The 15,650-nt window shown below is 47.1% G+C and overlaps 1 protein-coding gene across 1 annotated transcript; it reads left to right on the forward strand.

Annotated features, from left to right (window-relative positions):
- The first annotated feature begins 123 nt into the window (after positions 1-123).
- CDHR5 (cadherin related family member 5) lies at positions 124-15,650 on the forward strand. Its single transcript, XM_075755625.1, has 14 exons — positions 124-315; positions 538-716; positions 1,631-1,681; positions 1,995-2,087; positions 2,213-2,308; positions 3,648-3,758; positions 4,124-4,300; positions 4,690-4,780; positions 6,347-6,444; positions 7,233-7,439; positions 8,487-8,603; positions 9,541-9,613; positions 12,095-12,246; positions 13,114-15,650. Exons 1-14 carry the CDS (start codon positions 237-239, stop codon positions 13,624-13,626), a joined length of 2,037 nt encoding a protein of 678 aa, XP_075611740.1. The 5' UTR covers positions 124-236; the 3' UTR covers positions 13,627-15,650.

The following is a 15,650-nucleotide window of genomic DNA, read 5'->3' on the forward strand; positions in this document are numbered from 1 at the left end:
CAAAGTAGAGACAGGAATTTATGCGTTATCATGTTCCGTGACTGGTAAATACCTTTCAATTGGTGATCCAATGAGGCAAAGAGGCAAAGGTTGAACTGCAGTAATCCACTCCAGCCAGCCAATGCTTTTTGCCTTCATGAAGCAGTGAACACAGAGGACGGCACCTGGAGAAACAGGGAGAGAAGAGGATCAGCTTAATCGGCAACAGGGAATTCTTCAACAACTGGCAGCTCACCATGGCTGTTTCTCACTGGCTCCTCACTTCTGGGCTCTTTCTGCTGCCCTTCACAACCCAGGTTTCAGCGCAGCAACAAGGTAAGCTCTTGCAGGAGGTCCATGACCACAAAGGAATAACCCCCCCCCCAGCAGCAGCTTGCACCATAGGTGGGAGAATGTTTCCACTCTTACTCTGAGACGGCTTCGTTCAACGACCTTCTCTCCAATGGCATCCAGAGGGGGCTCCGGTCTCATTTCTCACCCAACACTGTCCCAGTATGAACCCCTGGGCAATTTTGTCTCATTTGTGTGTTTCTCCAGGATGTTCTGTCAATAATAGCCGACCAAGTGTTTATGAAAATAACCCTCTTGGCTACGTGGTGACCACTATCCATGTGGAACCAAACTTCACTGTAATCATTGATCCTGCTTCCCCCGATGTCGGTTTTTTCACTATACAGGGCTCCGAGCTGCAGCTGAAGCGAAGTGTGGACTATGAGGTAAGCCTTTAGCTGGCAGGCTCTTTGGGGGAGATGGATAATGCTGGGATGCAATGAGTTTCAACTTGGGGTCTTGGACTTCCAGGGATTCCTAACCTGTTTCTAAAGGATCTAGGAAATAACTTTGAAAAATAAACTTATTTCTGTTGGGTTTGAGTTCAGTGCTTGGGAGCTCAGTCCTTCCACAAGCAGAGCATAGGGAGGACGGGGATGCACGGTATGCCTGCTGTCACCGTCCTTCAAGGAGTCTGTGTGAATTAAAGCAAGGGCGAGTTTTAAAACCCAAAAGGTGACAAGTGCAGTGTTCAGAGCTCTCCAGGACTTGTGTACAATGATCCCTGGTTGCCTGTAGGAAACACAGCTCTGAGCAGTGAGGTGATCTTGTGTGAAGCATAAAGGCAGTATAAAAGGTCAGTGTGTTCAGTTAGGTTGCTGCTAAATTATTTTACCTTCCCGGAGCGTTTTGTACACAGCCACAAGCTTCCTTAAGCTGCCTTTCCCATACTGTAAAAACCCACGTTTATCTGAGCGAAGAACAGCAGAGTTAACACCCTGCAGGCAACACTGCGCTTGCTGCATGGTACATTCGTTTCATTCAATTTAAAAAGAAATCTGTTTGAATTCACCTAAAGTGTGAGAAAATGGCCAATTAGCTCTGCCGACATGTTACGGGAATCACAGGCAGAGAAGCCAGAAGATCGGTCTGCTTTGACTCCATCCTAAACAAGATCCCAGCGCTGATTGATGGATGGCTGTAAAGGAAAGAAAGGAAAAGTTAGGTACGCCCGAAAACCAGATAAAGCCCAGCAGCATTTCCGATTCAGCGATGCGTGCATTTGTCTCGTGTACTTTAGAAAGAGTTAGTACATTTTGGCTTGTTTCTACAACGGCTGGGGTTTTGTTTTTGCGTGCAGACCGAGACGTTGCTGCTGGTGTACCTGATCTGTCAGGACGCTGCTGGGCAGGTGAGTGCTCTTCTACGCGCTCAGCCCTGCGACACCGTTCTGCTGGGCACCACGCGCTTCCCTCTGCTCCTCCTAGTCCCAGACCGGGACGAGGGGCTGTCCTTTTCTTTGTGGACATACGCACCCCTCTCGCAGTCAAAGAGTGCCCAAGGCTCTGGGAACAAACCCACAACCCCCACGCACTGTGGGCTGGCTGTGAACCCCAGCCCCATCCAGCCCCCGTCCAGCTGTGTTCCTTGCACCGTCCCTTCTGGTCAGGATCAGCCCCTAACAGCCTTATCTTTGTCTTTGATTCACTGTACCCTTTCTGCAGAGCGATTCTTTAGAAATCCTTGTGACCATTCTCAATATGAACGATAACAGCCCAGAGTTTAAGCAGACGAATCTCACCAAAGTCGTTCCCGAGGTAAGCGTTCTACAGAAGCGAAGAGGACGCTGGGTCACCCAGTGCTGTGGGACCAAGGAATGGTCAGCAGGGAGAAGTCTTCAGCCCATTTCACAGAGAGAATAACCACAGCCACTTTGTTTCAGGACACAAAAGTGAATGCAACCATTGTAGCCCGTGGAGATTTAAGCGCTAGCGATGCTGACCTGGACATCATATTTTATGAACTCACAACAGTGTCGGTGAGCATCTTTGTTCTTTGGGGGGGAAAAAATGGTAGCTCTGGAGAAGTCTTTGTGTTTAACTCGGGAAAGTCCCAGCTTTGAGGCTAAGGTCACTGTATTGCGTTTAGTTGTCTGATGACTTCTGGAAGAAGTACGTCTTTTGTACTAAACATTGGTCTGGTTAGCAGAACAGAGCAATCAACATTGCAGGTATTGAATTCTTTTACTGCTCACATTTTTATTACACTGTACAGATTAAACTTTCATCTAGGATATTCTGAGCCGTAGGATCCAGAGAAGTCTTGTTGGGCTGGTCTGTAAACCTATCGGGAGAGACCTTTGTACCTCCCAGAGCTCAGAATCGCGCTGAGTCGGAGAGGGAGAGGAGGAGTTATTGTCCTGTTTGCTGACAGCGTCCATGTCGTGCGGAGATAAACACGAGCTGTCGGAGATCACGCACAAAGCCTCTGGCAAAGCCAAAGGCAGACTCCACTTTCTCCAGGTCCCAGTTTAGTGCCTTAGTTTATTTGCTTTTAAGGGATTCGCTTGGAAACGCGGGAAATTAATTGTATGCGCAGTTAAATCGATGCCAGCTTAGAGTGCTGGAAACTAAAAAAAAAAAAAGTACAAGAGAAAACCAAAATGTATATTTACATTTTTAAAAAGTGTTGTGGAGTGAGCCGGCAGTGTCTGACGTGCTGCCTCCATAACCCCAGGGATTTTGAAGGGTTGTGCACAGAAACCACAAGGTTTTGAATTTCAGCTCTGAGACCAGACTTTCCACTCACATTGGTGTAAATCCAGAAGGATTTAGAAATTCAGAGGAATTCTAGTCAAGACATAAGATTAAAGGAGAACCGAAGCAAGTGCAGAAGTAAAACGCAACATATGTTATTTCATTTTGACTTTACAGTTGCTTCCAAAGTTCAGCTGTGCTAGGCTAAGGCAAGCGATCTCGCCAGGTCTCAGAGGCTGAGCCATCTTTGATATGTTTTGTGTGTGGACATGAGATTGCTTGGCTGTCGTGGACCCAAAATCAAGGATTGTTGGCAACCTGTTGAGTGTAGGAAATAAATGAGGGAAAAGATTTCATCCAGTACCTGCTGAGCAGGTAGGCAGGCAAAGCAGGGGATCTTGGAGAAGAAAACTCACCGGAAGGTGAACAAACCTTTCTGACAAGCCAGGCAACTCCAGCGTGCCATACCAAAGGTGGAACAGATCTGGCATTCTCGCACTGCCCCCCGCCCAGGTCCCCAGGATTAAAGGTCTGATTGGGACGAGAAACGCAGCAATGAGCAGTAGTTCGAACGTGTCTGTGATTGAGTCTGCTAGTAGGGTTTTTGCTTTCCTCCCACAGGGCACAGAAGGTTATTTTGCCATAAAAGGAGTTAATAACCCAGAAATTTATTTACAAAAAGCATTGGACTATGCGAAGCTTAATTTGACAACATTGGTCTTGTACGCAAGGGTAAGTTCTTCAGGAGGAACAAAATGCCTTGTTTGTCCCCATCTCTCAGCTGAAGGGTAAGTCTCAGCGGGAGATCTCTGGGACGGCGGGATAGGTGGATACTGGGTGTGTGTGTGTGTGTCAATCTGGAGCAGCCTTCCACCCTCTGTAATTACACAGTGCCTGTGCCCAGCCTTGCATCCAGTCCCCCTCTGTCAGCAGAAGGAGATAATTCACTGCTTTAGCTAATGCCACGTAAACTGCTAAGCCTTAGGCAGAATGGAGTTGAAACAGCTAAAAGACCCTGGGCCACTGGCTTTTGCAGATGGGTGGTTCTTTTGGCAATAAGACTTGCATCTCATGGGTACGCTTTGCCTTTGGTACAGGACAGGCCTGTGGGCAGCACCGACATCACCAACACAGCTACCGCAACAATAAACATACTTATCGAACAAGCTGACACCAAATCACCCTGGTTCCAACCCTGCAACTACATTAATGCAGACAAGAGCATTTGCATCAGCAGCCCCTATACTGGGAGGGTCAATATCTCCGAGATGTCGGTAAGCAGGCACCGTCAAACAGTATCGTTGATGCTATTCTCAAACAATATCCAGATGCTACTCCCAGTGCGCAGTGCCTAATAATTTCCATGAGCTCGTGCTGATCTCTAGTCACGCAGGTGATTCAGCATGACGGGGAGCCGTCATCCTGGAAAGAGGAGGTTCCCCCACCCCAAGCAGCACTGCTTGTCCTTGCTCCTGCAGCACATCGCAGGAGAGGTGAGAGCTGGAAGACCCCCTGCTCTAGGCTGTCTCACTTCCACCCTGTGACAGCCACTTCCCAGCAATAAATGCCATTCTGCCCAGAGAAAACCACCGGAGCTACGCTGGGACGGGAGAACGTGGGAAATGCGGAGCGTGGTATGTCATGCTTTGCCTTGTTATTGCAGACGGAACCACTCATCCTAGAGCCGGGACCTATCTATGCTATTGATCCTGACTACACTTTAAACGAAAAAATCGTGTACAGTATTGTTGGTGGTGAGTAGAAGTTGTCACCTTCCACGAACTGCTCTGCTCGTATGTCCCCTACGTTACCTGCCAAGAGGAGATACCCTCCACGGCACGTGAGAGTTGAGGGCCTGGGGATTTGCCCCTTTCTCTGCCACAGAAACATAACTAGATCCACAGAACAGTGTGGATTAAGTAGAAGAAACAGAGAGGAGGAAAAAGAGAATTACAGTCCCACAAACCAATCTCCATGAAATCTGTTTCAGAAGGACTTTGTTTTTTTGGGAGGTGAGATGTGTTTTATCTTGAAGCTCTTAGACTTGATTTTGCCAGTCTGCTCACAGCACTTTCAGTCTTTGAGCTGAACCTAAAATTCCCACATCGGCAGCATAATTTTCATGCATTGCCAAGAATTATGTTTTTATTCCCCAGAACGCTGCCACTGTCTAATATGCCCTGGTTTAGTCTTGATTTTGAAAAGATTACTTGAATACAGTCAGCTGATTGCCCAATCATTGACTGAGCCATTTATTTCATTCAAAGGATTTTTTTTTAAACGATAGTGGGGTTTTGAATAACTATCAAGGCAAAGGATCATATTGGGCAGGTGGAGTGATCACTTGTTCATCTCCCTTTACCTTACCTCATGGCACCACATCTGTGAATATCCTTCTGATAAGAAATACATTAACCAACCTTAAATTCCACCGGCATTTTGGATGCAGCGTGGCATCCCTACCCCACGGGCAGTAGGGAACCCCAGACTCGGGGGGGGTCCTTGTCTAAATACAACCCACAGTGTCTCTGAGTGAGGAAGAGAACTAAAAATTTTGCTTATATTTTAACATATATCCAACATAGATGTTTTTATGATTCAAACGCAGATTAGAGATGTAGGAAGCTGATTTCTACCCCTACATCAATACAAGAAGGTTTACATGTCTAGGCTCTTTTTGTAGTCGGTAGAAAGAAATAAGCATTTCCAGGGCAGAAGGCAGCTCATGTTGAGGCCAGTGCTCACAGTAAGTCAGATAAATCATGCACTGAGATGCCATTTTTTATTCACAATATAGGTAACGAGGTCAGATAGAGATGTCTTCCCTTTAGATGCCTAGAACTATTCTGGATGAATCCCCACCCAACTTTTCTTTGTAGATTGGCTTCTTGCCTTTAAAATAGGAATAATCCTTCCCTTATCTCTCCTGAAGTGCAGTTTGAGTTCAGTGGGGGTTTGGGTTCAGGTTAGGGTTAAACCGGAGACTTCAGTCCTCAAATTGCAGCAGAGTCTCTAGGCTCTCGCCATTTAGCAGAATTTAAGCTGGCTGTATCTGGGCCTAGGCACTGGAAATGCAAAGCTTTGCTGTCCTACCTCATCTAGTGGAGTTTCATGCGCATCTTCTCAACGCTTTTTGTCTGTTGAGTGCCTCTGAATCCCTCGCCAGCGCTCCCAGCCACTGGAGCAGCCAGGCAGGCAAGGAAAACAACATTGTGCCCTGGGGATATTGGCAACAAGATGTGAAAAAATGAGTCAATGATGAGCTCCGGGTCACTTTATGAAGGTATCTGATGATTGAACGGTCTTTCCATTTTCTCTAGGGAATGCAGACGACGTATTCTCAGTGGATGCAGACACAGGGAATCTAACTATGAACAAAGCAGTAACTTCCCCAGACTCGTACCTATTGCAAGTGATGGTAAGTCTGATGACGTTGCAGACAACAATCCAGCATAGCTGGCGTTTTAAAAAGCAGCAGTCTTGATGGGACAGGAGTCAATTACATTAATAACGAAAGCTAACTTGGTTACACGATTTCTTTTGGAAGGGTCTAGTATCTGACCAGTGTCTTATACCAACTTATATGCAAAGCTCTTGCAGAAGTTGAGGCATTTTCCCTTATGTGTGGGTTGCAACATCAAAGCAAATTAACTGAATGGGGACATCCTGCTGAGCTGAAAGTATGGAGGAGCATAAGTGGAAGGCTTTCTTTAGGCATGACTGGAGCTTGTGTTACAGGAGTTAATGGAACTCAATCCTAGAGACTAATTCCTCTCTTGGTACAGCTCAAGAGGAGAGGAGGGAGTTGAAAAGCACTCCCTGCACATACATACCCAGGAGGATGTGGACCATCAGGCAGTACTTGAACTGACCCAAACCTTCATGAAGACGAGCAGACTCTGCCTGCTAGCGCTGGAATCTCACTGCTTTGTACTGGAGCATGGCCATTTGTCCAGACATGGCCCTTATAGAGGGTCATATCTAGATTTTGGGGCTAGACCAAGACTCTGTGGAGGGCCAACGGCAGAAGCAAGCTAAAACACAAGGACTCCAAACCATAAGGCCACCTCTGACAGGCCTTGCTCAAAGCTCACTGAAAACGATGGAAAGAACCCCGTGGGTTGCAATGGGCTTCAGATCAAGCCTATCCTTTTATGTCTCATCACTAACACGAAAAGGCTAGCATCTCTCTCTCTTTCTCTCCAGGCCACCCAGGTCAACAACATACAGAAATACTCCATAGCCAGTGTACAGATTCAGGTCATCAATAAAAGTGATAATGCACCATACTTTGAGACCAAGATCTACAACGGGACGGTATTTGTTGGTCTGGCCCCAAGAAGCTTTGTCTTCCAAGCTGGGGATCCTTCAAGCCCCCTGATGATAACAGCAGTGGATGATGACTTCCCTAATGTAAGAAACTGAAAATGCACTGCATTCTTTCTCACGGCTTCAGGCTTAAAGCAGGATCAGAAAACATGAGGAAAGGGGGGTGAGGAGAGGCAAACACATGTTTTCCTCTAGTGTTCCATATTGTATTTCCCTGGAAATTCCACATAGATCAGAACCGCTTATGGTGTGATGTAATGTGGAGAAGCTGCTGGACTCCTCTCTTCCAAAAGCCAATCCCACCCAGATCTATGTAGATGGGCTGATCCACTGCACAACAGCACACTGAGTAAAGCCCAGGGCTAGCAAATACTGAATTAGAGCTGGCTGAAATGTTTCCTTGAAGAGTTTGGGGTGGCAGGATCCCAGGTGGAGGTGTCCTCTATCTGCCAGGTCAAGGAGAGTGACTTGTGGGCTGGCCTGGGAAGAGGAGCTACTCCAAAGACAACAGACTAGTTGAGGACCTGCAGTCCTGGACTGGAAATTGTTTACCTTCTCCCTGCAAGGACTCATTTTGAGAGCACCATTCTCGAACAACATTCTGGGAGAAGAAAAGGGGAAGAGACTTACTGTCCAGCCATTTCCATCCTGCCCTATTAAATAAAGAAAGAAGTGCTAGTTTTCTTGATGCCAAGGGTTCCATAACAAGACTGGGAACCTAGTAGAGGTATAACAGCCTAGACAAAGGAAAAAATTGTGCAGACCTCAGCACAAGTGTTATTCTCCATGTACATCCCCCTTTGGTGCTGTATTAAAGGCAAACTGATTAAATTTATGAGGTCCCTTGCATAGATGTGTTTTGTTTGGGCAAACACTAAGATACCAACACAAGCTGGGTAAGACTTGGTATTTTTTTTTGAGGCAACACTTTTAGGATACATTCTTGAACTCCGAGCAACAGGGTGAACACATTGGAGTTCAACCTTTTTCACCTCCTCAGTCTAGATTTATTTATTGCACTATATACCTGCTCATACTTCAGGCGTATTTGACAAGTCCTGCCAATGAGTTGTTACGAAGATGCACGCAAAGCACGGTGTGGTTTAATCATTCACTCTTCTGGCTTTTCAGAAGGTCAACCCGAACATTGAGTACTACATAAAAAACAGCACTGATTTCATCGCAACCAAAGATGGACTCATCCTGACAAACGTGGTGCTACAGTCACTGGGAACGGTAACCATCGAGGTAGGGCAACTTTCTTCATTTCTTGCTGGGGTCAGAGAAGGAAGGGGTTTCTAGTAGAAGTTTCTAGTAGAGAAGCACCAAGGGTGGAATTCCATTTGGTAAGGTATATAATAAAAGTACAGTCCTTTGCCCAACCATTTGTATCATAAATGTATAGGGGTGTAGGCAGATGAAGTGACAGCAAATTTACTCTGTGTGATACAGACTATATCTGGTGCTGGCTGTAAAATTGTTACTCCAATTCTGTAGAAAATATCATTAGAAACAAGCAAAAAGCTGGGGAGATTTTGGGAGCCCCTCTCCCACACTCTGATTAACAAAAAAAGGAGGGTGAGAAGGTGGGTAGGAGGTTGATGTGTGAGTAGGGGTGGGGTATGATTGCTGGCATATACCCCAGCTCTAAAGGCTATAGCCCCAAACTTGGAAATCCTTTGGTAAGCCCAGTACTTTTTTTGCTCAGGTCAGAGGAAGCAGTTAATGACTTTAGAGAAGCTAATAACTAGAGTTAATAACTTCTGAGAAGCTAAACGTTCACTTTATCTATCTGCCTGCCAGTGACAACTGGCTCCCCAAGACTTGCCTAGCACAATGCCATCCCCATGGATCTATCTGAACCAGCTTGACTATAGCGTTGGTTTAGCTACATGGGCAGGGCAGAGAGGTGCCAACGCGTGCTGCTGCCTGTCCCACACCACCTCATGATCTGTGTAGAGAACCGCGCTGCAAAGCTGCACACAAACCGTGCACCTGGTTCTGGCCCAGGACAGGGACTCTTCAGAGCTCCTCTTCCTCTGTGACCAGATTGTCCAGCTACAATGCAGGGATATGGTGAGGATATGGACTAGGTACTTTGTCCACAAAGGGCCTACCACATACCTTGGGAGAGAAATGGAGGTCTAGGAAGTCCCTAAGATATCTTTTTCCCATGTTCATATAGGCTGTTGGAAAAGATACGGTGAGCATGCAGGAGGCGAGCACTGTAATCATGGTGAAGGTCATCCCTGCTGCAGGTAGGCTGGGTGTCTGTTTTCTGCTTTGTGGAGAAGACTGGGGAGTCTTTTCCACTTCTGTGGGCAAACTGGCAATGACGGGTCACCTGCTGAAGTCTGTGGACCAGGGCTGAGGCCAACTCCATACCTACAGGAGGTTCTGTGGTGGCTATAAGAGAGAAAACACTCCAGCAACATCCTCATGATGTGGTCACCACATGCTTCAAACAGCCTCCTGGGACTTTAAGCGGTGCTGTGCATTGTGGTGTCTTTTCTTGTTATTCCAAAGCTAAATCTGGGGTTGCTTCATGCTGTTTTGCGGATCAGAAATAGCCCAGGATGTCTTATCGTGGCAAAGGAGGATTGCCCTGACGCCTTGGTACCTCATTGCGCCTTTTTAGCCAAAAAGATAGAAAACTGCAACGTTATTTCCTGCAGAGCAGACAGAAGTTGGCACACCCCCATGAAGCCAGGTTTCCTCATGAGCCAAGGCATTTTCTACTCAGCTCAAGTTCCTGTACTCCAGGATTTTAAGGTCTGAGCAGGAGAAATTACCCATGAGAAATAAGATAGAGATGAGACTATGTACGTAACCCTCCAGCTATCATTTGGCTTTGTTGATGTAAAAGGAGCTTACACTTCCATACTTCCTAGAAATGGCTCTTAAATAGATCTTATAAATCAGTTAGATTTGAAGCTTCTGAAGTTTCTTATGCTTTGGATTAAGATGAAGCAATATCATGTGTTTTCGCATCAGGATAGGCAGGTGATGCCCAGACTCCGTTGGTTTCTACATGATGGTATGTGATTGAAGTTCCCGGTTGGGCTCTTCCATTACTTCACACTGCAAACCATGACCATTGTGAGGATTTCTGTAGGGGGGGGGAAAAAAAGTGGGTTCCTGGTTGTAAATTTGGATTCTCTAAAGGTAGTGTCACTTCACAACTAAAACCACTGGCTGCATAACAACTACCTAAGCTCAGCTTAAGGACAGAGTCCAGCTCAGCAGAAAGCTAGTTCAGGTGTCAGTACACAGAGCTACAAACACTCCAAACCAACGCTTCTACGCAACTTTTAAATAGAATAGCCCTTGCTGTTTAAACCCCACAAAATAATGAAGCTGGTGACTGTGTAAAAAAGGAGATTGAAGTTACACTGAACGGCTGGGAGCCTGTAAGAGGAATTGTGCTTTATTCTATACTATAGCCAGCACCCAGGAATGGCCTCAACAGAGCTGAGGTTACCACTTGCCCAGCTGATCTGTTGGATATTTAACCCTCAGCTCTAAGAGGTGGTGGTAAGGAATGTGCACGCAACAGGTTGGAGAGTGCTTTACTGGAATTCCAATAACCAGGGAGAAATTAGTCATTTTTAATATACTCTCCTTCGGGGAAGTGATAACTGTACCTTGGCCTCTGGTTTCCGAGACGCCGGTTCTGGAGCCGGCTCACATGGATGTCAGTGAGTCATTCCACCGAGGTGAGCTAGCTTTCACTGCGTACGGCACAGGGCAGGAGGAGATAAGTGGTGGAGTTTCACATCAGCTCTGTGGGCTGTGGCTGCCTAGGAGACATGAGTAAGAAGCAAAAATTCACCGATGGCCTAAACCCTCGCTATGTATTAATGATAAACCGAGGGTGAGATCAAATGTGGAGGGAATACTCAAAGTCCATAACATGTCGTAAACAGGTCAGCAAGAGAACAAAACTGTGTTTCATTAATAATTACACTTTAAAGTCACTAATTTACACTACAAAATGAAACTGGAAAACTTAAAGAATCCCCCTGACAACAAGAAGCAAAGCCGATTAACCCTGAGGAAATCACTGTCTCTCCACTCTGATGTCGGTCTCTGTACAAATACGTTTACACTGACCGGTGGCTGAAAGCAGAAGCCGCTCCTGAGAAGGCTGGTGTATATCACTACAAAAGGGCTTCCTGTCCTGCGGACCTTCTAATGCTTTTTTCTGTTTCCTATTATGCTTTTCTTATTTTAACGTGCTCACCAGTATCAGAGGGGATAAATCAGTTACAGTTCTGGATTAAAGGAAGCTTTGCATTTTCACGCACATATGTACAAACATACCTCACTTTTGCATGCTGGTGTAAATGGGTGAAGTAGGAAAGCAAAAGATCCACATAGCTTTACTCCATGTAACATCTGCTTGCCTAATACAGCCACGTATATATTAACTTAGCTAAATCACGGGGTAAAAGTCATTGTCCTGCAAATGGATGCTATTTCCACTTCAAGTAGCTTATTGGAAGTTATAATATTCTGTGAGTGGTCACCTTAAAAAAAACCCCCACCCCTCTGCTTTTAGTACAGCGAACAAATGGCCTTCTGTGACATTAAATATATCACTGTCACATTCTGCAGCACAGGATGCTGCTTTGCTTGTCAAAACTTGGTTGGAGCTTCTCCCACAGTGAAATGTTGTGTTAAAAAAGCTAGCTGCTATTTTTTTTAGGCTTTGTAACACTGGTTTGTTTTTCTTGTAGCTGTAAGCCCCTCTGATAAGATATACACTGCTCAGGATATGGCTATCTTAGGGGGCACATTAGCAGCCCTGCTATTAATTGCCTTACTCTTCCTTGGAGTGATGATATATAAACGGTATGGAAAACCCGTCAAATACCTGATAAGGAAAAGGGTAAGTGCCTTGTTTGTACCTGAATTTCTTAGAGTTTTTAGGCTTTAAAGTGTGGACAGGCTGTCTAAATACTACACGTTTGTGTGAAGGCGATGAATCACTCCTGAGACACTGTTTGCAAAGGCAGCATCGCTTTGGTGGTGTTTGCTCTTCTTTTCTGCCCCCTGAGGCTGGAACTGTGTGGTAGATGATGACCAGACGTGGTAAGGAGAGGACCACAGCTCCACAGAGTACAACAGTTAGGAAGAACGTGATGCATATCACAGGTAGTCTCCGAAAGCCATGTGTCTGGTATAAAGCCCTGTTCATCCTCTAGTCAATGGAGAGAAAGGTCCCTTCCTATCCGATCCTAAAGCCTGGGCTTAGACAGTTATCTGCGCCTCCGCTATTTACCTTTGACTCGTTCAAGTCCCCTTCAGTCTGGTTACTTTGAAGTTTAGGGTGTAATTAATCTGACCAGCTGTTGGTCTCTGCCCTAGCATGGGACTCTCAGGAGCCCAGACTCCACTGGCAACAACCGGAGTCCAGAGCACCCAGCTCAGGTGGATAACAACAGTCCTTCACCCTGGCTGAGGTAAATCCCGCTCCAGAGTAATACCTCAAATGCATGGGTACAAATCAGCGTACATTGCTGGTGCTCAGCCCTCCTGGAAAACTTGTCCGTGCTTATCTGAAAAAAATCCAGAACTGAAGTCCGTAAAAAAATAGCTGTTCTAGGGAACTGCATCTTTCCCAGGCTTCAATAGGTCTAACTGCAAAACAGGGTGAAGATTTCCTGAGCAGGAGCTCAGCCACTTCAGCCAGCCCCATCCTCCCCCCTGTTTCTTTTCCTTTCACTATGATCAAAAGATGTCTCTCCTCCTGTAGTTCTCCAAGGAAATCTCTCAGGCTTACGAGAACCAATCTTACAAGCAAGACGAACACCCAGATGTGAGCACCCAACAGCATGAGACGTCAGAAAATGGCAATGTCCAGTCGATGACGCATGTGCTAGAGCAGCCAGCCCTTTCCTCACCCTCTTCCAATGCAGAAGAAGTTCATAGCCTCTCAAAGGCTTCTATAGCTTCCACCATCACCTTTGACCAGGAAGAGAAAGAGAAAGAAGTGGAAGAAGAGAAAGAGGAAAAAGACACTGAGCCTGAGAAAGAAGTGAAGTCCATCCTCAAGACAGACAGGCATGTGGCAGATGATGGCTACAAGGCTGTGTGGTTTAAGACCGATGTGGATCCAGATGCTGGAGAGAGGGTGGAAGTGATTGAAAACAATGCAGCAGACGATGATGGTGACAGTGACCAAGATCTGCAGAAGAATGAGGAGGACGAGAAAGAAGATTATGACGAGGACGATCACCACAGAGAGTTGGGAGTGTCCCTTGCCTGAGGGAGCTCATCACCCCCAGCTGCAGAAGTGATAGTCAACATGTCTCACGCAGATGCAGTGGCAGAAGATGACAATGGCATATAATGAAAATAGACCTGCACTCTCCCCCCAAAAATGAGGGAGTCTCAGCTGCTTTGCTGATGTGAAGCCCCTCTTTCTGCTCGGGGGGGGGAACTGGAATGCAGGAGGACGAGGCTGCCTCTCCTCCGTGCCTGAATGCAGAGATTACAGCTAATTCAACCCTTGAAATATCACTTAGGATTTTGGGGGGTGGGGGAACACATGTCCCATGTCTCCACCTTCCTGCCTGTCCCCCCGGGGTCCCTTACATCCCATTTCCCCAACTGGCTCCAGGTACAGCAGAGATGTAGCCCAACTGACTTTGAAGCACCTAGCCCAGCTCACGGTAGCAATTCAGTTCCACAACCCAGTGCTGTTCTCCTCTCGGTGAGTCAATAAGCCAGCACGGACTGCGTGGCTGTTCCCTTTGGGGTGTTACGGTTTGATGCCAGGGTGCGAGCCAGCGCAAGGCACCCTCACCCTGCAGTCGCTCGTACGACTGTATCCAGGGGCTCCCTTCAGGGCTTGGCTCTGCTCGCCGCCGGGCCGTGCTCCCAGCCCAAGCAGCTGCAGCGGCGTGTGCCTCTGTGGTCCTCGTCCTGCCAGCAGCCGGGAGTTTACAAACCCAGGAGCTGCTGTTGCCTCTTTCACCGGCAAGCAAGGACTGATCACATGTTCTTTACTGGAGGACTTTGTCATCAATTTTTCTATGCCATAAAACCGCTAATTGTGCAGTACTGCTTTAGCTGTCTGGTTCCTGTCTGTCAGCAAAAAGAAGAGCTCCTGCCTACAAAGTGCCAGAGGTGTCTGCAGCTCTCTGCACTTTGGCAGCGAGGGGGGGTATCATTCCAGGGGTGCTGGCCGGGGGGGTCCCATCGTTTCCCTCGCCCAACAGGGCTCAGGGTGTCCCTTTTATCATTGCTGCTGAAGGTGGGGGTCAGCATTGTCTCCAAGTGTCTGTTCCTCTCTTGCCTCAGCTGCCAAGCCCTTCGCATACCACCTTTCTCCACTCGTGAGGAGCCCAGCAGGCTCTTTTGCTGGTAAAATACCATTTTTCAAGCTTCCCCTAGAGCCAAGATGCAGCCCGAGAGCAGAGGTGGTTCACTGAGAGCACGTAGCTCTGCTGTGCTCGGTTTATGAGTCCTGGCTCTGGCTGGAAAGCCTGCTGACCTCTGGATTGACTTCATCGTGCGACAGCATCATAGCATGTTGGACCCCTGCTCCCTCTTCTTGCAGCAATATTGTCTTCAGACCAATATGGTCCTGCCATAAAGGCCCAGTTCAGCCAAGTGAGCAGTCCGTTTCCAGGCAGCATGGGGAGGGACATCTTTGATGCTCTGGTCTATATTTACACCTCCCATCTCTTCCCTTGCCTGGCAATCAAAATCTGGGCTGATTCCCACTGGCTGGGGATATGGCTGTGTGCATTTGCATCTTCTGATCTAGCAGCACAAAATTTGTGCTGGTTTTCTCATTTTAGGGCTAGCTGCAGGGCTGATGTGGGCTGTTGAGCGTTTAACTTCCAGTAAGAAGCTCAGGAATGTCCAGGCAGGGATGCTGCAGAAGGAGCTTGGGTCACTTTCTCAGCACAGCAGCACAGGATTGCACCAAGAGAAGTCTCCTGGTAAAGAAGCAAAGCCAGTAAATAATTCTGCCTTTTCCCTACAAGCCAATCTCCATGTTGCTGCCATTAGTCCAGATAAGCCCTTGAGAGAAAGAAAGCAAAGCACGGCTGCTGGGATCCGTACGTACACCAAAGCACGAGGAGGCTTTTATCCTCTTGGTCCATACGTTATTTCTGTACATCTCCCTGTCCGGGTTTTGCAGGGCTCAGTCCTGCTCTCCTTTCCCTGAGGAGAGCTGCCCTTGCCGTGTGGACGTCAGGAGCTGCACTTCTGCTGAAGGTGGAGATTGAGATGTGGAAAGCCTTCCTCCGTACTGCAATAAAGCTAGCTGCCCAGAAG

The sequence above is a fragment of the Balearica regulorum genome, chromosome 5 (assembly GCF_011004875.1).
Source record: "Balearica regulorum gibbericeps isolate bBalReg1 chromosome 5, bBalReg1.pri, whole genome shotgun sequence".
NCBI lineage: Eukaryota > Metazoa > Chordata > Aves > Gruiformes > Gruidae > Balearica > Balearica regulorum.